The sequence below is a fragment of the Pteropus vampyrus genome, unplaced genomic scaffold (assembly GCF_000151845.1).
Source record: "Pteropus vampyrus isolate Shadow unplaced genomic scaffold, Pvam_2.0 Scaffold2, whole genome shotgun sequence".
In the NCBI taxonomy this organism is placed as follows: domain Eukaryota; kingdom Metazoa; phylum Chordata; class Mammalia; order Chiroptera; family Pteropodidae; genus Pteropus; species Pteropus vampyrus.
This window is the reverse complement of record NW_011888783.1, coordinates 35,026,722-35,051,730: the sequence shown is the minus strand read 5'-3', so window position 1 is coordinate 35,051,730 and position 25,009 is coordinate 35,026,722. Positions and strand designations below refer to the sequence as shown.

Genomic DNA, 25,009 nt, shown 5'->3' with positions numbered 1-25,009 from the left:
AATCAAGCTACACGTTAATGAAGCAGTTTTAAGTCAAGTTGTAATAAAAGTTAAAAGTTGGGTCATCTCCATGTATTCCTTTTAAAATCAGGCATTTACCTGAAAAAATCCATTTCAATTAATTCATTTGATAGAAGTTACTTGTTCTCCTGAGATTTGTCTCTAGTCCTACTGGGAAAAGCCTCAAAAATGAAAAGGAACTTTTTAAAAGTTCAAAATTCTATATAAACAAGCTCTGTCACAAAAGAAGCAGAGTACTATCAAGTACTGCAGTTTCCATCTATTGCTAAAATTGGAAAGATATGATTTAGCACAGAGGCATAGTTTTGTCTGAAAGTAATCTAAATTTATTTATTACAATCCAGGAGTTAAAAATTACTTTTTTGGTATGTATAAAGATGAGATTCATATGTTTTATACATAAAGATGTAGTATTATCCTTATTCTTTTCCTGCATGTACATTATTTCAAAGTAATACTCAGACTGGTACAAGAACATTAACAGGTAATAAAGAAAAAAGAAAACTGGAAAAATTTAAATCTACACTAAATCTAGAATTTTTAATGCATTTATTAAAAAAAAACACTTTAAAAAGATTACTATCATAGTTTTGTAGGAGTCTTTAAGAATTGTATTTTAAAAATGCTGCAATGAAAATATATATATCATAACCAAATGCATGATTTATTTTTGGAAAAAATAATTAAAACTGAGATTTTTCCAATAAAAGGGAGAAATAACAATAGATTACACCGATTACACGTTAAGCACCGCATTCTGTACAATATGGATGTGCTCAACATGTAGTCAGTGACAATGTGAATGAATATTTGAATTTAAAAATCACAAACCAACTGCCATTACCGTAAAATCATAAATGTTGCAATAAATACCTGGAGATAAGTAAATTTTAAAAACTGAAGCCTTTGACAGTGTTTATAGATCAATCCAAATGTTTGGTAGAAATAGTACAGCAAATTATTTGACATTACTGCTAGTTTCCACTCAATTTCTTTATAATATGGCTGTCTGGTGTTGCATTTGTAAAGATACTTCCTACAACCACATGGGAACCCCAGAGACTATGACGAATCACTTTACAGCAGCCAAGATCATCAACACAGAATCCTAAATGTCGATAGCGTTCATCTGTTTCAAAAAGAGTGTTGTTTGTATATGGTCCAAAAAACTGGAGGAAATAAGAAATGAAGCAATATTTTCAGTAGCAAGAAAGACAATGGAGTAATAACTTTATGCAAACACATACCTATTTTAATACTTCAAATATTTAAAAAATGAAATAAATAAAAAGGTCACATGCAACACCTAAACTGCCCTAACACCTCTTCTCCTCCTAGTACCTGTGCATTCTGGAAATGTGAATTGAATGATCTAGCAAATTTCATGTTATCTAGAACCAATTGCATAATACTACATGACCTTTAAAGATACAATAAACTTTGGACAACTATATCATTTTCAAGATAAGGAAACTCCATAATAAGGTTTTTGTTTCAAGTCTAGTCTATAATACCTCACTTGACTTTGAGAAGAAACAGATTCAAAAAAATTAGTTACTATTTTTAATGAAAAGATATACCCAGAATTTAAAATGTGACCATGACAGTGATTTATTTTCAAAGTATAACTTTAGAAATGTTAATTTCCCCAAAAAGTTACTTTTATATTTTTTTACCATCCATATTTTAATTCTAAACATTTTTTCTTCCTTAAGTAATGATTGCTAATTTTCAACAAATAGTAAACATTAATTTGATGTAAATTAAATAACAAGAATGGAAATTAATAACTATTATTATTTTGAATTAAAAAATTTAAAATGATGGAGAAACTTAACTGTGAGCAATAAGAGGTCTCTCTAAGTTGTTGTGAATACAACTGACTTATAGCGGTACTTGACTGGATAAAAATGTGAGGTTTTAAAAACGTCTTAAGTGATATATTTTTACCAAGGATATAGTTATAAACAATTTTATAATAAAACCCATTCCTATTTCAAATTCTATAATCTGGCTTTCAAATTGTATTTAATTACTCACCGCCAAACCAGATGATGGGTCAATAAAGTCAGCCCAATAGCCTTCAGCTCGAAGAGCATAGCATATTTCCTTAGCCCCACTGATGAACTGCACAGGAAAAAGATATAATATGCTCAAGATAGCATATTATTTTTATTTTTAATAAATTTTAAAATATCTTTTGTTTCAGATAGAGACTTCAGTAAGATTAATCAAAATTAAAACTGATAAATCAGACTGTAAAGTCATAAGATTATTATCACCAGTCCAAAAGATTAATGGTTTATATAACACTTTCCTCCCTTTCAAAAAGTCTGAACTGTGTATTTTTTCTTTTAAATTATTTCCTGTTTTAGGAACTATTTCTAATCAGTTCTGTGCTATTAACTTCTGAATTTGTTAAGCTATAGTTGCTATTTTGTATCACTATGGAAATTTTAGAAATAAGAAAGGAAAAACAAAATATTCATAATTAAAAGATCTGAACCATTCATTAATATGAATAAATGTTGCTTAAAAATACATACTTGTTTGTGTGTCCTTCAAAAACACATCTATCCATTCACAAAGTCATGGAATATTTCTGAAAAGGCACATAGAAATAATAGAAAAAATGGATAGATGGGGTACAGGGAGCTTATTTTTCATTATATACCCTTTTGTTATCTTTTGTATAGTATATAATTATTATATACCATGTGCATGTATCACCTATTCAAAATCTTGTTCTTACTATCCTAATTTCTATAATGTCTTTATTAGCTTTATCAGAAGTCTATCCAGTAAAAATGACAACTAGATAGGACCAAATATTAGGACCAGGTTAGAATGTTAAAAAAAAAAAGGATAGATCATAAATGTTTAAAACGAATGGCACACAGTTCCACTTACAGCCATAATAGAACAATAGGTACCAAACTTGCCATCTGCTGAAAACTATAAAACTGACAAAAGTATATGAGGTAACTGTTTTTAGACCCTGAATGACAGTCAGAAAAAACTGTAATCTTTGAGAGAAGGGAAACTGATGAGGTGATCCCCATATTTGCTCGTTTTGATAGGGGATACCTTGTCACAGGGCAAAGAAGTGAATTCCAAGCAAAGAAGTGAATTCCAAAGAAGTGAGCTGAGGAGGTAGAAAGCAAGGATTCCGGACTGCTAAAGCATCTGGAATTTGTGGGGCAGGGTACTGGAGAAGAGGGAGATGAGCAAACAGGCTCCAGACTAGTCTGCAGAGCGACTAGCCCTGGTTCTATAGCCAAGGGCTGAGCTGTGCATACACAAGATGAGATTCTGCAAGGCCTAGCAGAGTGTGCCCGTTGTGGGGCTGAGAGGTAAATGGTGATATCAAGGGCTGTGCAGTGCTAGATAAGATTTCTGGCCCACTCATAGTAGAGAGACCTCACTGAGCATGTGTGGCATTCAGTTAAGATTCTCAAAAGTCAAAGCTTTAGGATTATAGGCCATATCCTAAATAAGGGGTTAGCAAGCTATAATCTGAGGGCCAAATCCAGCTGGCTGTGTATTTGTGTAAATAGTTTTACTGGAACATAGCACTGCCTGTTCATTTATATACTGTCTGTGGTTGCTTTAACAATACAAGGGTAAAGTTGAGTAGTTGAGACCTTTTAGATTACAAAGCCTATCATATTTACTATCTGGCTCTTTATAGAAAAAGTTTATTGAATTAATGCCTGCTATAGAAGTATACAATTTAAGCCAATGTATTTTCTCTCAATTCTTCCTTGTAAACTAATGAAAAACATTAAGATAATACTATATTATTTTGATTACCTTTATACTTAATATTTACACTTACTGTTGCATTTAATTAATCATCATTCTTAAAAAAGGAAACTACTGAACATGACCTAGAAAAGTCATTAGAATATATATCAATGTCATGAAGAGATGTGCCATACACATAAACTACAGGGAGAGCAAAACAATGCAAATGTTTGTTTGGTTAACTGAATCTCAAATCATCACAAAAAAGAACCAGTTTAAGTATTTTTCTCTTAAGAATTCTGTTCATCAATAGCAAATACTGACATCTGCTGGAAAAAAAGAGAGTAGATTTAAATCATAAAACAAAATACTTACATGGACAGTAAGGTATATGTGGTTCTAAAATAATCACTAACATATCTAAAATAGAAAAATCTTTTTTTTCCATAGAAAATAGGTTCGGTCATTATAAAATTAAAAATCACAAGATAAAACATGTTGCCATTTCAAAGCCCTAAAATTGATGTACAACTATAATAAGGTTAGTATTAAATGAGGTGCAGAATCTTTACCTGATCAAAACTTAGGACCACTAGTGCAATGCACTTGTGAAAGCTCTCTAGTAACTAAATGATAGTGATAAGTATATATTTACTAAACATTATCTCAAAATGTGAATAGAAAAATTTATTGAGTTAACGCCTATTTAAATTCAACTCTCTAAATTCAGATCTCTATCATATCAGAGACAATGTCTTATGCTACTCTGTAATTTCCTTGCTAACTAGCATATAATTTGCTCATATTGTTAACTACTACGTGAAATTTATTAGCAAAGTTATATGTGGGACTTTTAAGTACTATGAAGTCATTACCATGAAATATTTTGTTGAGTGTATAAATTATATTTTTACTAATGAAGAGAACCATACATCAAACCCTAGAGAAAATATAAAATGATTTCTAGTATTATCATGTATGGAAATTAGTAATGGTAATTTTTCAACTATAGTTAGTTAAGATCCCCAAGTGAGTTATTCCTAACTTGTCATACAGGCACAGAAATATTCCTTTCTATCTTGTAAAGAACCTGATATAATCCAACATCAAACTCTTACAGAAATTATATATTTTTTAATATCTAATACTTTAAGTTACCTCATCATTTCTCAGATTAGTAAAAATAAAAAGAAATGCTAATATCCAGGGTAAGCTAGGGTGACAGCATATACACTAAGACAATCATTTTGGTAGGCAAATTGGCAGCATCTGTCAAAATTTAAAATAAAAAAAATATACTCCTTAATTCAGCAATTCCCTATTTAGGAATCTATAGATATAAGTGTGTGCATAAAAAATATATGTACAAATATATTCACTGTAATAGCAAAAGCTTGATTTTCAACTTATAAATTACTAAGTAAAATTTTAAGTAACTTAAAAAATTTATGGTTTGCTTATACAATGTAATACAATGTATAGATTTTTACAAAGAATAAAACATATCTATGTATAATGATATGGAACGATGTCAAAACGTACCTTCGGGTTAAAGCGAAAAACAGGAAAAAAAAATGTGGGTATATAATTTTTGTGATCATCATATGATACACAGTTACTGCTTACTTCTTAAAAAAGGCTGTGGTAATTTCCATGTTTTATTTAACATGCTTTAAAGAGAGAAACATAAGGAGGGAGAGCGGAGAATCAGAGAGTTCATGGGTATGAAGAGTTTATTTTATTTTTTTGATGTTCTTACTCTATTTTCCAAATTTCCTAAAACAGACCTAAACTCAAAAAAAAAAAAAAAAAAAAAAGCGTGAGAGAAAAGCACCAGACAAAATCTAGGTTGTTCAATTATACTAAAAAAAAAAATGTGGCATTGTTATTCTCAGAAAAGATGTTAAGTCCTCTGGTACTAAAATAAGTTGCAGAGAATTAATAAAGGCTAGAAAAGACACCCAACATTTTAAAACATTGGTTATAAAATTAAATTGTCAGCAATTGAAAGAATTACCTTTTCTAAGAGCATTTCTCTTTCGTTTTCTACCTCCTCACTCCAAATAGTCATATCATTCTTAGTTTTCTGTGTTACAGTCAGAATCATTAGTTTGTTGGTGGTTACTTCTGGAAACAGTGACTGAAAATCTATAAATAAGAATGAAAATTCAGGAAGAAAACATATATATATTTTTTATAAACAACATAGTCATATAAATATTTCCTTGGAAAAATGATGATTAAATTATGATGATACCAAATTAGGTTTATAAATGCATATTATTTTTGATAAGGATTAAATAAACTTCGTTTTGGTTTACTTCTCTTGCTGGATGAACTGAAACATTACTGCCAACAATTCTGAAGGGTAAGTAGGGTTACATGTTATTAGTCTTATAATTTTCAGAAAGTTTATAAAGATTTTTCTTGGTATTATGTATCAGCTCATGAAATTATAGCTGTAATAATCACCCCCAGGAATAGAGGGAAAGCTTTAGGGAAAAAGTTATAAAAATTCTACTATTCCTATCATTTGAAGGCCTTATCTGGCAATGCAATTATGCCGCATCAGACATGTTAAAATATTAAGTAAAATACAAAGCATTACAATTCTTATGGAGTACATTTTTCAACACATTAAAAAATTAGAGTCACTCTCTAATACATGTTAGTGTAAAATGCATAAAAGCACAATAAACCTCTTCGCAGCAATTCTGGACATGTCTGGATTGCACACTCTACTTTGGCACTTTCAAAGTAAGTTTCCGCACTGTTAATTTCTTGTTCAACAGGTGCACCATTACCCTAAGAAGAAAAAGACATTAAGTAAAAAAAATTTGGAGTTCAAAAATAAACTATCTTGCCTGTTATAAACCTGTCTTCCCTAAAAAGTTTTAAAAATTCTAATCTGTTGGTGGTGTGATATTCAGTGTTTTCTTACATACCTAAACTTTTCTCTATGACGAATAAAAGATCTGAAAATTCTAAAAAAAAAAAAAAAGAAACAACTTGATACAAATACAAGTTGGCTAAGAAATGAACTAACATACTGTAATAGTGTCTTATAATGTTACCTCTTGTATTTAATATTCCTTTCTTTTCTTTCATTCTGTATTCTGTAAAATGGGGATAACACTAACTTACAAAATAACATGATTAAATATACAGCTTCTCCTATAGGAAGAGTTTAGAGGCTTTTCTGCAACTGAAATTTACTGGGCACCTATTATATATCAGAGTAGGCATTATGATGGTAAAAAACCTAGTCTTCCCTAATAAATATATCAGAGTTAGTAGAAGAAAAATGGCATGAACGATATGCAATCCAATATGAAAAGTACTACAGAGTTATGAAGAAAATATTCTAGCAGTACAGATGGAGAAGAAACTTGCTTTGCTGGGAGAAAGCAGGAAAAGGTTGAAATCATCATATTTGAGCTATATGTTAATTTGCATGTTTGATAAAAAAAGAATAGGTGAAATATAGGTTAGGAGCTCAGAAAGAAAAACAGTCCAACAAGACATAAGGCGTGCGATGGTCAAACAAAAGTGTATTTTAAAAAAATGAAAAGTATGCTGTGACTGGGGTGCAGAGAGAGTAGGAAGTGGTGTGAGGCAGGAGAGGAAAGGAAAAGGTCAAACTGTGGAAAACCATTTATGTTACATTAAGAAATTCTCACTTTAGAAGCAATGAGAAATAGCAAGGTAAGATACAAAAAGCTAATGCTAACATTACTGTGGAGGATGTATGGTGATGAGGGGGAGCAGGTGATATAAGACTAGTAAAAGCCAACTTATTAACTGCTTATTGCTTTATACACACTTTCACATTTAATCCTCCTAACAACTCTGTGAGCCAAAGATTATTATTATCCCCATTTTACATATAAAGAAACAGAGGCTTAGAAAGGTAAATAATTTTCTGAAGGTCACAAAATCAAGTAAACAGCAGAGCTAACCTTTGAATCCAGATTTATCCTATCTCCATAGTCCATTATACTACAATGCCTCTAAGAATCTAGGTAAGATAAGGTAGCCTGGAACTCTGGCAATATTAGTGAGAATTAAAAAGAGACAATTTAAAAGCTACTTTAAGAGATAAAAGCAATGAGATTTTATTACTATCTGTGGGGGTATGATGGAGAGCGGAATCAAGGTTGGCACTATAATTTTTATCCTGGAACAGTGGGTGGACAAATTATAATATGGAAATAAGGACAGGATTTGAGAGAAAAAAAGGCTAATTCAGTATTAGATATGCAAAATCTGGGGACCTGTGAGACATTCAGATAAAGACATTTAACAGGAAGATAGAAATATAGAACTAGAAATGTCAGAAACAGAAATATTAAGTTAGAAATTATCAAAACGCAGCCTGTGAACGAAGTGATGGGAATAAGTGACCAGGCAGTAATTTACATGAAGAATAAAAATGTACGGGAAATATCGTGTAATTGGTAGACAGACGAGAAGCCAAGAAAAATGAGAAGGAATTATTTTGAGAGGAAAAAGTCAGGAGAGGTCGAATGTGTCCCAATATTAGGTTATCTGATATAGTCCATACTAATTGTAAGGGGTTATTGCTTTTAATATGGTTTTTATAAAAAACAAACAAACACACAAAAAACTCGGCCTGAAATGAGGTAGAAATATAAAAATTTATAAGAAATACAAAAAACTCAGCCTGAAATGAGGTAGAAATATAAAAATTTATAATATGGACTTCAGATTTGACAGACTCTGAATTGCATGTAGCTTTCTACTTGATTGGGCAATGAAACAACACCAGTTTAAAAAACTCATTAAAAAACTCCTCAGAAATTGTTTTTTTAAAAAATCTGTAAGTCTTACTTTTTAGGCTATATCTGAAAAATTCCAGAGATCTCAAAATTTTCTTAAGTTTTTAAATGGCTAGAGGAAGATAAAACTAGTAGAAATTTGGTCCATATACAAATTATAATTACCATTTATAAATGTGAAAAACAAGCAATCTTAATTTCTGGTAATATAAAAATAATTAAACTATCTGAATTGGATGAAACAGTTATTAAAAAAGACATTTTTGAAGAATTATTTAATTATTGAAAAAAGACTGTAATCTAAAATAAAAAAAGTTATTGTGAACACGATGTATAGGACAATTCCAATTTCTTAAAATCTATATATGTTGTTTTTGTATACATTGGAATTATGTTTTTTTACTTTTTCAGTGAAAGCAATGTTTGTAGTAAACAAAAATTAATAATGTATTGGTTAGAAAAACAGAATAAGTGATATTAACAATTTACCTGAAATTCATTCACATATTGTGCCATCACAAACTCATGTCTTTCACTTGATAAAGGTTCTGCTAGAATATCAGGTAAAGTTTTATGAACCTGGCTTTTCTTTTGTGACATGGTCCCATTGAGGTGACAATCAAAACCTATGTTCCCAGGAAGCTGGAATCTCTGATCTTGAGGTCCAAATGGTCCCATAGTTTCATCAGGCCATATTGTTCGAGAGCCTGAAAGGAAATAACATAATGAATTATTTTCTCCTTAACAGTCTCATGCACTGGTAAACCAAAAGAATAAGTGCTCTTCTTACAATTAAACATTTTTTACCTAAATGATATATATTTGAAATTTGCTTTCCTGTGTGAATATCGTTAAAGTCATTTCCAAAACACTAATCAAAGCAACCAGTTGTCAGTTCAAAGGCAAGTCCATTATTAGGAGATTCAATAAAATACTGTAATCTATATCATGTAATGCTTGATAGCCATTAAAAAGAATACAGTAAATTTTTACTGATATTGAATGAAGTCCAAGCTATATTACATTAAAAGAAAAGCTAAGTCAGAGTAATTCAGAAAAAAAAGATCTAAAAGACACCACACTAAACTTAAAGAGGGGTTATCCGTTAGGGAGGGGTGTGGAGCTATTACCTGGTGGCAGAAAACATTAATGAGATGGGAAAAAAATCTTGTGTGAACCAATGTGACAAAATGCCATGTTTACCAGGTACATGAGTTAATATGGACTAAACACATATAGAAAAAAAGACCACGTTACTTTATTCACTTAAAACTTTAAAAATATCCTAACTGGTGAAAAATTAAAAAAAGATCCATAAAAGAATAACGTAGTAAACCAAATAAAAAAATACTCAAGAGTAGGAGTTCTGTTTACAGAAAGGCATTATTGCTGAAGACAGTTGGCAATAAAAATATTTTTTAATACTCTGCCCAAACTGAGTGACTAAAAATGGTCATGTTAACATGGTTGCTCCATCACTAAATAAACTGTACCACCATATCTCTCTTCCACACCTGAGACATCATCCATCATGAAATGCTTTCCTGCTGAACCCAGATACTGTCTCATAATTCTTAACCCAACACCCCAATACTTCTCAAACTTCTAAGTATTTAAGAATTATCTTAGATCTTATAAAAATGCAGATTCTGATTTAGTAGGTCAGGAGTAGGGCTCAAGATTTTTCGTTTCTAACAACTTCCCAAATGATGTCGATGCTACTAGTCTGAAGAAAATATTGAGTAATAAGGCTCTGGATAGCCACTAATGATTGACTGGAGTTAGTTCATAAGTGAAAACATATTAGCTATTTTTGAACAAGATGGGTTTTAACTTCAGATCGAATAGTCTCCTGAAAGAAAATAAATATCCCATATTCATTCATAGTGGATTTGAGCATATTTTCACATGTACTGGTCATTTAAGTTTTCTCTTTCAGAAAGTCTGTTCATATCCATTTAAAAATTTTTTTGTTCAGTTTTCTACTGGGTTTTTCTTTTTCTTATTGGTCCATAAAATTTCTTTATATATTAAAGATGCAAATCCTTTAACCCTTTATATGTTCTGATGACAACAAATTTTTTGTTTATGATACATATATGTTTAGCCTTCAGATAATATCTATTGGAGAATAAACAGAGTTGGAGTTATTAAACTGGGGCAAGAAAACTAGGGAAGGCTTTGCATGCCCAAGTAAACTTATATTACATTTTAAGTAACGTGTTGCATGAATAAAAGGATTCCATGCCCAATCCTTTTAGGATACATTACATTAAATTTCTAAGAGTCCTCCCTTAATATTTTAGTGTGCCTTATAAACCTCTAAGATAGGACTATGGCATATAGCATTTCTCAAATTTACCTAATCAAAGAAATTTAAAAAATTTTTTTGACCTTGAGAAATTTTCATTGCTTGAGGACAGACAGTTGGGGAAATGCTACTGAAAGCAGTGAGAAGATAACCAAGGTTTATCAAGAAGTAACATGATTAAAATGTTACAGAATGATTAATATGATGGTGGTGTGCAAAACAGATTAGAAGAAGCAGCCTTTGTAGATAGCGGGTAAGTTGTCGATTCAATAAACACATGTATAAAAAGCGCTAGCTGTATTTAAGAAATTCAGTAAAGAGTGGCAAAAAGCAGTAAACATTTAATAGGATTAAAAGAAGATTTGAAAAGACTATGTATTTGAAGACAGAAACTAAAGTTTAAGAAATCAATATTCATTCTTTTTCATGTTGTAGCTTTCTGATATATTTGGTCAGAGCTCTGATTTTATTTTCAAGGGATAAATTCAACTTTAGAAAGTCTATAAAACCTTAAAAAGAAATATTACAGAAAACATAACTCAGGATGTTATGAGACAATTACAAGTGAAACAATGATAACATTTACTTACATATATCAGGAGGTGCAGTGGCTACATGAGGCTCATCAGAACCTGAAGATCCTGCAGTTGAAAAGGCTTTGGGATTGACAACCCTTTTAACTAAAGAGTACAATCCTGGGAGATAGGAAACCAGTCTGGCTCTGTTACAGAGCACCTAAGAAATGACACGAAAATTTAAATTATTTGCTCTGGATATAAATGTTATACTTGCTGAGACAATCTCTTGCAAAACTTCACAATGCGATGTGTCTAAAATTCTACTATATATTCTACTATTGAGTACTTGCCACATGACAAGCATTATGTGTATTTAAAATTTAAGAAATAAACATGAATATTAAAAAAAAAACAAATAATGTTTCTTTGGGTTTAAGTATCTAGCTTTTCCAATAAAGGCCAAGATCACAAAAGCCACAGAGAATAGGAATCTCTAAAAGTTGCCCCATTTAGCAACACTAAAAAGGTAGCACAACTAATAAGATTCTTTCAAAACCTTTCCTAGGACTAAAACCTGTTTACTTTCTAATTCTTCTTTTCTTTTACTGCTATAAATGGTGCTAATGAACTCCCATGCTATCTTTTGTCTTGATTTATGGCAATGCCCAATTTCTTCCATTTCAGCACATACCTCTGTGGTATATTTTCTGTTCCTATGTTCATTTCCCAGACTCTGAGGTCAGTTATAATAGATGAATATGTAAACATCTTTCATTTATAAACTTTTAACAAAATATCTGGGTCAGAATACATTAATTCAGGGGTTGGCAAACTACAGCCAAATACAGCCTACTGTTTGTTTTGGTAAATAGTTTATTGTGACACAGCCACACCCATTTATTTATGTATTGTCTATGGCTACTTTTACGCCATAATGGCAGAGTTTAGTTGCACGGACACTCTATTGTCCACAAAACCAAAAGTATTTACTATATGGCTTTTTAAATTAAAAAAAATTGCACGCTCTTAGTTTAGTGGGAAAAATATAAGAATAACATCTGTAAAAATGTTATTAAAAGATCTGAATAATTAAGAGATCCTTGAAGTAACAGAAAAAAGTTTCATGGAGGAAAAACTAGGTTTTGAAGAAACAGCTGAAATTTGTAGGGGAAAGGGGGCATTTCAATGAGTGACTTTCGGGAATAAAGTTATGGAGCCATAAAAGGTATACTTAGAAGAGTGACAAGTTCAGTGAGGGAAGATATAGGGGAGGTAAAGTAAAAATCCGAAAGTTAACTTGTGGGTACCTATGAAAGGCTTTATATTTGACATAGACAGTAAATGGCCTGTTATATCAAAATTTTAAATCAGAAATTTTATTCTATAGGCAAGGAATGGAGTAAACTGATAAACATAAGGATATTTTAAGGAATGTACCATTCAGGGCAGTATGGAGAATAAACTGGAGTGAGGTTAGAGAAGTGGTATGAAAACTATTTACCAGGATGATGAACTAGTCTAGCTATCTGATGCCTTAGAATCATTCTTTTTTCCCTTTCACACAGTATTCTGAAATCCAACCCATATGTTCTTTCTGACTTTATTTCTTACAATAAGTACAAGAGAACATCCTAACTGGTCTTTCTAGCTCTCTGAAATAATTTCTAATATTACCCTCCCTTCCTTTACTCTACCCTTTAGTCACATAAAAATATCTATCCAACATTTCCCATATTTCTATGCCTTCTTTTATATGGTCACAAGATTTCTTCAGTTACATTGCCCTTTTCCCTAAGCTGTATAAATTCTAACTTTCTTCAAGACCTGGATAAATAGAACCTCCTTTATGTTCTCCAAAGTGCAAGGCATGTCTCTAGAGCATTCTGCTCAAGTGAAAATTTAAGTATCTTCCCTTGAGTCTGTCCCAAACCTGCCCAAAGAGTCAAAAATGGTAATTATTAGGCTTTTTACCTACTAGGTGAACTCAGACTTTTGAGTATTCCTATAATACTATAAATTTACCTTTACAACTGAAGACATTTAACAGACTGAATATGCCTCAGGATCTAAAGGCAACTGAAAATTTTAAATTCCAAAAATATTTGAGCAAAGCCTCAAAATAATAAGAGGCTCAATAAGAGATTAGCTGAAGGGAGCAATATTAAATAGTAAATACTAGATGTTGGTTACTAGGGGCCAGGTCTTGTGCTAAGTGCTTCGTATGCACTGTTTTATTTAGTTTTCACAACACTTCTACATACCATTATTAACATTAGTTTAAGTATAATTATTAAAACATTATTTGTGATCCTTCACATTCACATTGCTTTCCAAGCAAAAACAAATAGAAAGATTATCCAAATTATTTTAAAAACTACCTAATGTTATTAAAAATTATGTTAGCCACTGAGTACCAAGGCCCTAGATTCTATTTTGATATTTTCTCTTGATGGTAAAACTTTTAACAAACGCTATATAACAAAATGTGAGTTCTGTTCCAAGTCTAAAAAAAATCTAATCACCAAGTTTCATTTTAGTGTAAAATAAACCAGTATTTAATTTGTCTACTGAAAGAGACAGTTGATAACAGTACCAGTTTGTTTCAAAATTTACCCTTTAACCTATATGATTCTCAAATCCTTTACTGTGTATGTGAAGTATTTTGAGCAAACTTGACAGATTTTATGACATTGTGTCAGTTGGTGAATATAATAATTGAAAGGTATAGCCAACAAAAGAGCTCAAAAATTAGAAGAGCCAGTTTATTTTAGTTCAAGAAGTGTGTGTTTTATATATGACTAACATCAAACAAACCTAGGTGTCTAGATTTGGGAAGATGACAGGCTATTCAGATTTAATTTTAAAATCCTTATTAGTATATAAAGAAGAACAGTCCTTTAGACACTGTTTTAGGACTAAATATTGCTTTTGGTTATTTGAGAAGAAAATATGGTCTACATCAAAGACTGAAAACTAGTCATCTGTGAAAAGCATCCATATCCATCCACAGACATTTTCGTGTGGTCTACAATGTTACAAGAAATTTGAACTAAATATCCACATTGAGAAATTGTGAGATTTCACATAAAAGGTCCAGAATTTTGACTGTTCTTGAAAACTCAGAATATCTGGCAGCACTAGATTCACATTCCCAAATGGCATTATTTAGCAACAAATCACTGCAGCTAAGGAAAGGCTGCTACTCTCCTCATATCAGAAATGAGCACTTCAGTTTGTCAAAATCGCCACCAAGTACTCTTAATTTACCTGTCTAGCCTCTGAAAAATGGACATTTATGACTCTTGCTACGTATGCTAACTAAATTGTTGAAGAACACACATGTCTGCATATTTCATTGTTAATATCCATTCAGGATTTCCAATGCACATTAACAAAATTTTAAAAGCACATTTGAATATTAAAATTTTTATCTGAACTCCTTTCTAACAATAAAAGGATTTATGAAAATATCTTCAAAATATTCACCCTACTTAACTAATTTATTCATTTAAATCAAAATAAAGCCAGGTCAAATATTAGCATTCCATTCTATTTAATGTCTCTCCTTTGAGAGTACCACATTCTTCTTTTATAATATACCCCTTCTGTGGTTATGGTTAGGTAAAAATTCACCTTAAAACGTGGCCAACACTCACAGTCTACTTTTATAACTTGTCCCTACAGTCGCATCATTAGACTCTTATTTAATATATCGTGTTCAATTACAGGAATACTATCCTGGGTAACTGTTATTATCAATTTTCCTAACACACAGCTCTGATCAAATCACCACAATTTAAAGACTAAAGTTTAAATTACTGAGTTTGGCATTCAAGGCTCTCCATTACTTGACCCAAACTCCACAAGCTAAACTTATTTCCCACTAATCTCATTCGCATCCTCTTATACTCAGGAAGATAGAACTGACTTGATTTTTCATAGGGGGGTGTCTTTGACTATACCTCTCGTTCTTCTCACTTAAATCTCAGATTACCTTAATTCCACCCATCTTTCAAAAACTCAAATTAAATGCTTCTGGGACTAAGTGATCCCAAGACTCTACTACTTTCTCCTCTCCACATAACTCTGATCCTGCACTGTACCTCTGTACTGCTTTTAAAAAATTCTTACTTTCTACTTTTTCTGTAGCTGTTTTCACACGTCTCTTGTGCCCTACTTACAGTAGGACGTGTCTGATTAATCACCGGACAGTTACAGTAAATAAACACTTCTGGTCTATGTGAATAATATCTCTTGCTCTTGTTTTGTAAGATTTGGAAGGTTACTTGCTCTCCTGAAACTGCTACAAAAACTTTCAGTCTGGCAAACAAAAGAAATAAAAAACAGCTTACAAGTAGATTATAAATATTTACTGAAACAATGTCCTTTAAAAATACTGAAGGGATGCTGGCACTGTATTTATAAAACTGAATTTGTAGAAACACGTACATTTGTATTGAAAAGAATGTATTCAAATTATCTTCAAAGGACACTAACATAATTTTCACACCCCTTGCTTCTTTTGACATTTTCGATCCACTAAGTCTAAGTACGAAAAATATTACGCTACCAAACCATCCTAATTAAACCCATCCCTCCAATATTTCCTAGCAGGTTCCCAAGCTGTAGAATTTTACTATACTGCTTCTAAAGAGACTACTCACATTGGCCATTTCTAGCGCAGAAGGCAGACGCAAAATATCTTTCGTTTTGTAAAGTTATTCCTGGGAAAGGACAAAACAAACGAAACAGGCTTGTGACGGATTAAGCTCTAACAACAGACCGCTCGCGTGACGCCCACCATCTCCTACCGTGTGTTCCCCCATCACGACAGGATCGAAACCCAAGCAGGCCAGAATTCAACCCCAGGGTCCACAGGGCACAGACCCCCGCCCTGGGGAAGCCCGCAGCTCTTCGCCGGCCTGGTTTGCGCCCGCTGAAGATGACTCAGACTGGATCGAGGCGGGGAGTGGGAAGCCGGGGCCAGGACAGAGTCCCGGGGGTCCAAGCGGGCCTTTTAACACAGGTCCGGGCAGCCGGACAACTACTACTCGCCAAGGTTCGAGTCGAGGGGAAGGGTGAGAAGCAAAAAGAGCCTAACGACAGAGTGACAGGACGACTGGGGACAGCAGCAGAGGCCCTGTGGGGATGGAGGCAATACCGAGAGCTGTGGCCCGAAGACGGGCCAATTTGGAGGGGCTACCGCGGGCGGAAACCATCCATACCAGTCACCACCACCGCCTTCGGCAGTCCCAGACCCCGACTCTTCCGCCGTCAAAATGGCGGCGGCGACGGCAGCCGTGACAGCGCCTACGCCGGCAGTGACCAGGCTGAAGAAGTCGCTTCCGAGAGCGTTGATGCGAAGGATCGTCGAGCCGATGATGCGCACGCGCGTAGTAGGCCTGCGCAGAGCCGCCTTCCGTTGGGGAGTCCCGGGCCTACGATGTGGGAGCCGAAAAGCTGAGGCGAGGGTGACTTGGGAGAACCGGGACGACGGCTCCTGATGTGGCTTAGGCGGTCATAGCATTTCGTTCATCAATTCCTTGATCTATTTGATAGATTCCCCTCATCCCAAGACTTTGTTACAGTCCCCAGGAGATGATAGTCTTCTGTTCTTTGTATCTTAATTGTTTCTTTTCCACTAATCACTGTTTTGGGGCATACATAGGGCACTTATGTTTTTCTCTTTGCGTACCAGACCCATAATAGCCTAAAAAATATCTCTCTCTGTCTTTCTATCTATCTATCTATCTCCAATGACTCACTTATAAATAGTATATAATTTTTATTTATCATTGTATTTTTTTAAATAACTGAAGTCCATACTTTATTAATACTGATAGTTCTAGTTGAGTCATGTTCGGCAAGTTACTTAGTCTCTATGTTTTTAGTTTCCTCACTTCTAAAACTATAATAATAGTGCCCACTTCCTAGATTGTGAAGATTAAATCATTTAATCTAACATATTGAATCATTTAATATACATATTGCTAACACATAGCTTTGGAATCACAGAGTCTTCTGAGAAAGCCCACTGAGTTGACTGTTGAAGTTACTTACAACTCATTTTTTTCATGCCTCACGATTTCTCTTTCGATTTGGCTTCCTTGTCCAGGTTTTATAACAAGATTTCTGGTTGAATGGTGATCGTAAGCTTTGTGAGACCGGGAACCATGTGTATTCATATTTGCCATTAGAAAATCATTAGTCAAGTCCAAGTGGGCGATAAAAGGAGTCAGTGATCAATGATATGGCGTGAGGCTGTCAGGAATAACTTTATAGCAGAGGTGATGCATGAAATGTCTTTTGAAAGATGCATAGGTGTTTCCCTGAATGCCAAGATAACATGTAGAAAGGTAAGGACATTTCAAGCAAAGGAAGCAGTGTGAGCAGAGAAATGGAATCCGAAACACTGTAGGCAGCTGGGGAGACCCACAAGTAATCAAGGGATTGAGAGAGGTTGACAAAGACCAGATCATAATCAGCCTTCAGCAATACAACGTAGATGTAATCCTGGAAGCAAAGAGAAACAACTGGGTAGATTTAAGCAGTCATGGCATTATCAAATTTGGAAGCAAAGAGAAACAACTGGGTAGATTTAAGCAGTCATGGCATTATCAAATTTGTGTCTTGAGACGATCCTTTGGCTTCAGGGTAGTGGATTGGTTTGAGAGATGTGAGATTGGAATTGGATCAGCCAGATAGGAAACTACTGCTATGTCCATGAGAACATGAGAGCCTGATCTATGGGCAGGGGAACGTTGAGGAAGCAACATGGCATAGCTATCTACTGGTTGCAGATGAAGAAAAGGGAACGAGTTGAAAATGATCCTAAATTTTTGACTTCGAATAATTGATGAATGGATTTGCTTTTGCTGAGATTGGGAATATTAATATTTGTGGAATGTATGCTATCTGGTAGCTCTCAGAGGTTTTCCCATTGCCTATTTTAATTCTCATAACAATCTAGAAAAGAGGTTTTATTATCTTCATGTTAAATATGGAGAAATTAAAGCACAAAAAAGTTAAGTGTATTACTGAAGCTTCCAGAACTATATTTAAACTTAGGTCTGTTTTGTTCAAAAATAATATTCTCTTTCCCATAGGTATTGTCTCCCAGGAGCAGAACAGGTTTTAGGAGAAAGATAGGGTTTGGTTTGGGATATCTTGAGTTTTCAGATGGCCAAGGGGGCATTCATGTGGAATTGTCAGTAAGTAATTTGATAGTAGTCCTATTGCACAGAAAGTGCTTTATGTAGGAGACAGAGATTTGAGGGTCATTGACATATAGGTAATAGTTAAAGCCAAGGAACTCCTTCACCTGGAGTTCAACAATGGACTTTATGGGAAAGGAGGAAGGTCTGTGAAACTCTTTAAAATATATGCACATTTTTTTTTGTATATTTGTAAGTAGAACCATTATATCTCCTGCCCCCAGGGAGAGGGTGCATAGCTTTATCATATTGTTAAAGGACTTCATGACTCTGAAAAAGTCAAGAATCACTAGTGTAGAAATAAAAGAAAAGGGCAAAAGTCAGAACACCAGGAAATATTGGTTAAAGGGTAACACAAGAAGAAAAACTAGCAACAGAGACTGAGAAGTTCAGTTTAAGGATGATTTCAGTTCAAAATCAAAGCAGGGGAGAGAGGAGGAGAGAGGGAGAGAGAGAGAGAGAGAATTCTAGACATCAAGACAATAATTGCTCGATATTATTAGACGCTGCAAAAAGGTCTTTTTGAGAACCAAAAACAGTCTATTGTATTTGATAAATAGGGTAACATGTCTTTGCCAGAGGTGTTTCAGTGAGTGAGGTGGGGTGAGATTTTGATTACCATGGTATTCAAAGGCTCAAACATAAACCTTTTGAGGACAGAGACTTTATTTGTTCACTATATTCCTGGGACTTCACTGTATCCCTGCCACAAAGAGGCGATCAATAAATATTTGTTGAAAGTTGAACAGATGAAGAAGTGGTGACCATTAATAATAAGCTACCGTTATTAACAGCTGCTTTTTGCTCTATTTCTAAATACCATACCTGTGTTAACATCTATTAGTGGGGAAACAGTAGTGTCTCCATTTCATAAAAATGAAGAAACCGAAACTCAGAGATGTGAAATAAACTGCTTGATGCTATACAACTACATGTAGCAATGACTGAGATTGAAACTTGGATTTGTCTGGCTCCAAAATCTTTACTTCTTCCACAACAATAAAACTTCAGGGTAGAGAGAAAGGTGAGTAGCTGTCTCTCAGTTGTTATTCCAGTTTTCCCTTATTTATTTGCTATCTTCCTTTCACTCTCTCTTGAATTCTTATTCTTCAGACACAAAGCAGAGTCTTCATAGAACTATAAAGATTGACCAATGTACCAGATTATGAAATTTTTCAGAGACAGATATGTAATCCTTGGGCTTTTTTCCCCTCATATCACTCTCTTAGCTTCCTACATTAATGCTTTTTTGATAAACATATTGCTTCTTTTTTATTCTAGAACATACTAATTCTCAGTAACAAAGGATGCATACTTAAGCAAACTAAGGAACATGAAGTCATCACTAAGAGCTCACAAAGGCTATTGTTTTGCAGCTAGCTCTTTCTATAAAGACAATAGGATTATAAAATCTAAAGAGACAAGAGAGGATATTTTCTGCTCAACCAAGCATATCTGAAACACATTAGGAGTTTGGAGACAATATTCTGTTATTATAAGAAAGGTTGCATGAACTGGTTGCAAGAAATGACATGTAAAAGAAGGATAACAATAGAAATTTAAAAAGGGTATAGATAAAAGAAAAAATATATGAACAGTAGGTTTTTATTCTTTAACTTGGTCACAGAACTCAGTTGTTGAGAACACATTGTTTTGTGTTGCCTGCATCAGTGCTGCAATAGGTCTTTATTCTTCGATACATTAAGATAGGCATATGTTTTGTCTGTTTCTAGACAACTCAGGGTTTTTCTAGATACATTTGGTATGTTCTTCCATCCATTACTAGATGGTAACACATGGTAGTTATAGAGAAGTGTTACAGAGTGTGAATATTATATGTCTCTAACCTCTCTCTCTCCCACTGTGTGGTTTTGGGACTAGAAAGAGGGAATGGGTGAACCTCCAAAATGAAACAATTCTTAAAGCCACTCAAGTGTTGGTGTTATGAACAATTCTGATGCGTTTCTGATACAGCCCTTTCTTCCCAATTTTATTTCTTGCAGGAAATAATGTATAGACATATTAACAATGGAAGAGAAGTCTTCGATTTAATATTTTGGTTTTTAGTTTGAATGTGATTCACACAGTCTACCACTGTACTTTCGTTGTGATATTAGATATAACAATTACCTATCTGCTCTTCTTTCTGTCTCATCATTACAATGGAGACAATGATATTATCTACTTCATAGATATTTGGAGGATTAAGATATAATAATATGTGTAAAGAATTTAGCACAGTGCAAGAACACTTAGCAAGTATGTAATGTTGCTGTCATCTTCATCATCATCATGAACATTATCATCATTATTGAACTCCTCTAACTCCATTCTTATGATCGTGATACTGTTACAGTTGGGGCTGATTTGAACTTTGGTGTTGCCCCAAGACCTTGTGGGGGATAATGATGCAGAAATGTAGTTAGCATTTTCCCTCAGTTCTTCCTCATTGACACAGTGAAGAATCATAGGTCAGTAAGATTTAGAAGAGATTTATTAAAAGTATATTTTAGAAAGACAGCATGCCCCAAGGAGGCACATGGTTTTAGCGAAGAGCTGTAACAGAGTGCTGTAGAAACCACCGAGATAACCAAGAAGGACAACACAAAGAAGGACCCCAGAAATGGGAATGTTTGCATTTTATTTGTGCCATAATGGGTGGTTCCAAAGGCATTCCTAGGTGATTGGCAAGTGAGGTCATTTTGATTGACACTTGGCTGCTACATAACATTTTACCTAGTACACATGTGCTTACTCAGAATTCAGTCTGTTATAATTAGATTCATAAACTTCCAGCCATAAACATGGTATTGTAATGAAGCTTAAATTTTGGACAAATTTGGATAGTACATTCTGTACAGGTGTCTGTAGCTGGATTAGGCCAGCTAATATTCTGACCCTCCTGTCCTTTGTCTCTGTGGATGCAGGAGGGATTCTCTAACTACCAATATGATGTTCTTCGGGTGGTCTGTAGGCTGGGCCCCTGGTTCTTTGTTTTTCCTGTCGTTCATGTCTGACTAGCTACCTAATGATGGTGCCCTAGGTCTTCCTGTCTCTTTGGTGCCAGGAAATGGTTTGGTCCAGAAAGGAACAGGCATGGGTTTAGGTGGGAATTTCTTCAGGATGTTGGCCTGTTTTATTTCCAGCTACTTCTTTTTGAGGTGACTGTGGCAATCTTTTAGGACTCAAAACTATAGACAGAGCAGAGAACAGCAGCGAGGAAAAGATTTGAACAAAATCAGTTTACCCACTGAGTGAGAAGCATCTTACACATTCAGGATTCAAGCCGTGGTTATCTGGTTACATAAAGTATAAAGCTACCTGGGAGCTTGATAGAAATGCAGAATCTCTGGCTTCATCCCCAAACTACTGCCCCCAGAATCTGTATTTTAACGAGATCCGTAGTGATTATTACTCACTAAAGTTCTCTTGAGTGAGATTGACCAGAAGGTGGAAAAGTGATGGTAGATTTGGGGCTTGCATAATGTTATCACCAAGATATAAAGAATCAGAATCTATGAGGGGCTTAGGAAGCTGCAATTTAAGAAACTCTTCTGGGAATTTTTATGAACACTAGAATTTGAGGACTACAGGAAAACTAGAAAAACTCTGCTGAGGAGACATGCAATACACGCTGTGAACACCAGCTGTCACTACTGCACATGTTAAAAAGACCTTGGTAGTTAACAGCCAGAAAAATTATTGTAAGAACATTTTCTAAATTTGAAATGTAAAGATCTAAGGAAAATGAACTCTAAGTTAAACAGATGAGGATTATACCGTGATTTTATTAAAGATCTCTAGGACATATAAGTGGCTTACAAACAGTAGTGGTTAGAAATTTTGGGCACATGTGAATAAACCTACATCAGAAGAAGAATGTCTCACTGTGCTTGGGGAAAATAAAATGAATGTTTTGTGGTTTAAAAAATCAAACTAGACTCTACAGACTGAAAGTATATGAGACAGCTCAGTGACTCTGAGAATATCTTTTCATTTTCCTGGTTTTATGTTACAATGTTAGTTTTATGCTGGGTTTGCAAGATATTTAATTTTCATTTGCATCTCAGGGATTGAAAGTCTTATGTAATGTCCACATGAACATTTTTTTATTTGTAAACACTGTACCATACTGAGACTTGGACATTCAAGTCCTGGCTTTTTCATACAGCTCCATGTGGATCACCATGACAGTCTCTCAACTGTGAGCCTTTAAACAGGCATAAAAATACCTACAGAAGGGTTGTCACCAGGAGGATCCAGATAATATATGTGAAATGATTTATACATTTTAAATTATTAGATAAATGCAAATATTGTTTTAGTGCTTATAATGTTGGGCTTTGCTTTTATATTGGTCTGTGGAATTCCACTAAAGCACCATTTCCATAAAAATGACTCTGGTTCTGCTAGGAGCCTATTTATTTTCCACAACAAGGTCTTCTGTTCCACCCCAAATAGAGTTGCCCTGTAAAATAAAGGACACTCAGTAAAATTTTAGTTTCACATAAACATTGAGTAATTTTTAGTATGTCTTAAATACTACATGACAATCTGGCAAATCTACCTCCAAGGCAAACTAAGGAAGCTGTCCCATGTCCTGTTTATAAACCCCAACCTCATCTAATAGCTCAAATCTTCTATTTTACCTGGTTTGGAAAAAGTCTGGCTCAAAGACAGGAAAGTAAGACTAAAATGCTTGGAGAGAATTATTGCTATCAGAAACCTCACGTCTTCAAAAATTGTCTAGAAATGGCTTGCATGGGCTTATACTCTAAAGTCTGCTTGAATGGAAATAGGACTTCTTAAGTAATTAATACTGAGAATTTTTTATTTGTTATGTTAGTCTGTTGATTTTTAATCATTCATTAACATCTCTTTCTCTTTCCCACTGTGTGGTTGTGGGACTAGAAGGAAGGAAAGTGTGAATCTCCAAAAGGAAGCCATTCTGAAGTCACTCACAGAGTAGTCTTATGAACGCTTCTGATACATTTCTGTCGCAGCCCTCTCTTCCCAATGTTATTTTGTGCAGCAAATAATGCTATTAAATTGTATATATAGAGAGAGTCCACACCCCAAAAAGGGAGGAGAGAAAGGAGAAAGAAAAGTGGCAGTCAGGTGTATGGTAGGTGTTGAGAAAGAGTTTTCCTGGGGAATTGTTTGCAGTTTCAAATTACTTGAGGAAAATTCAGAAAATAGGAGTTTAATTACAATAAAATAAATTCATAATTAAACTTTTATGGATATGCCCTGAAGTAGAATGAAATCACACTAGGTATCTTGATGTGGTGAACTGCCACATCTATCAGGAAGCTCTTGGAGGTTCACTGCAGAAAAATGTCACCTTTGGGCTCAGCTATTGTTAATATACACCTGCCTCTGGACACTAGGTGGCAATGTACGGCAATATGCCGATTTCAGAATTTGTGGTGGGTGTGCTAAATTAGTGGGGAAAGAGTTGTGAGATGAGTTTTTGTTTCCTGCTGTTAACACAGAGCCCTTCAATTTATGGTAGAATGTTCTTTCAGCTGTGATCTTATGAAACTTCAATAGGGACAGGAACAGTGTCTGATCTACCTCAGGGAAGGGTGGGGGGAGGGCGGCACATTTCTTTATTTTCTTCCATTCTAGGACTGATTACTTCATACTTCTGCAAAGTACTTATTTAGTCTCATCAGCCATCCATACTTGATACCTATGTCCAAATTTAGATATAGAGATGGTGAAGCTGTTCAATTGGTATTTGAGGCCATTAGAGGGAGTCAGGAGAGGAGAGCAACATTGCACTGAAGTCATTTGAGCCATGAATGATGGTAAGGCTATATTCCTGGGCCATGTGATCCTTTCACTACATACATTTGCTAATTTGTTGACAAAATGCAGTGGGAATATCCCCACTGGATATGCTGAAGACCCAATACTCTGTCATTTGAGCAGAGCAGGCACTTCAGGAGCCCATGGGAGTATCAGTGATTATACTACTCTTTGGTATAAAATTCCTATTTTCTATACAGTTTGATGACTTTTGGTACCATCAGTGATGCATGCTTATTCGTTGCTTAAAGAAGCTTTTGTAAATTTTTTCTTTTTTAAAAATGGTTGATATTTCTGAGTTCTAAGGAAATTAACGTGCATATTAAATGATCATTGAAACATTTTTCTCTATTGTTTTGGGAATTCTCTGCACTCCTTCTTGTATTTATGCCCTTTCTCTTGCCTATGTAAAGCAGAATGATTTAGTTAGAATTTGTGGATGAAACTTATCAAGCCTATATTCTCATCAAAAATCTAGGATTCGAGTTAATTTTCATGCCCCAATTTTATTCCTCTTGCCCTCTTTACATGTTCAGCTTTCTCTTTAGCCCTCTTCTAACATTACTTACCTTTAGTAAGCAGACT

At 34.2% G+C, this 25,009-nt stretch overlaps 1 protein-coding gene across 5 annotated transcripts; it reads right to left on the bottom strand.

Annotated features, from left to right (window-relative positions):
- Nucleotides 1-324: 324 nt before the first annotated feature.
- MMADHC (methylmalonic aciduria and homocystinuria, cblD type) lies at nucleotides 325-16,784 on the bottom strand. 5 transcript variants are annotated; one of them, XM_011359504.2, is made up of 8 exons: nucleotides 16,622-16,784; nucleotides 16,061-16,120; nucleotides 11,469-11,613; nucleotides 9,057-9,274; nucleotides 6,468-6,573; nucleotides 5,786-5,916; nucleotides 2,062-2,148; nucleotides 325-1,190 (listed from the first exon to the last, which is right to left on the bottom strand). In XM_011359504.2, exons 2-8 carry the CDS (start codon nucleotides 16,067-16,069, stop codon nucleotides 996-998), a joined length of 891 nt encoding a protein of 296 aa, XP_011357806.1. In that variant the 5' UTR covers nucleotides 16,070-16,120; nucleotides 16,622-16,784; the 3' UTR covers nucleotides 325-995. The 5 variants fall into 5 exon arrangements, with proteins under 5 accessions (XP_011357806.1, XP_011357812.1, XP_023385955.1 ...); XM_011359510.2 differs by having other exon boundaries at nucleotides 16,558-16,708; XM_023530187.1 differs by lacking the exon at nucleotides 16,622-16,784 and adding an exon at nucleotides 16,208-16,548.
- Nucleotides 16,785-25,009: the final 8,225 nt, after the last annotated feature.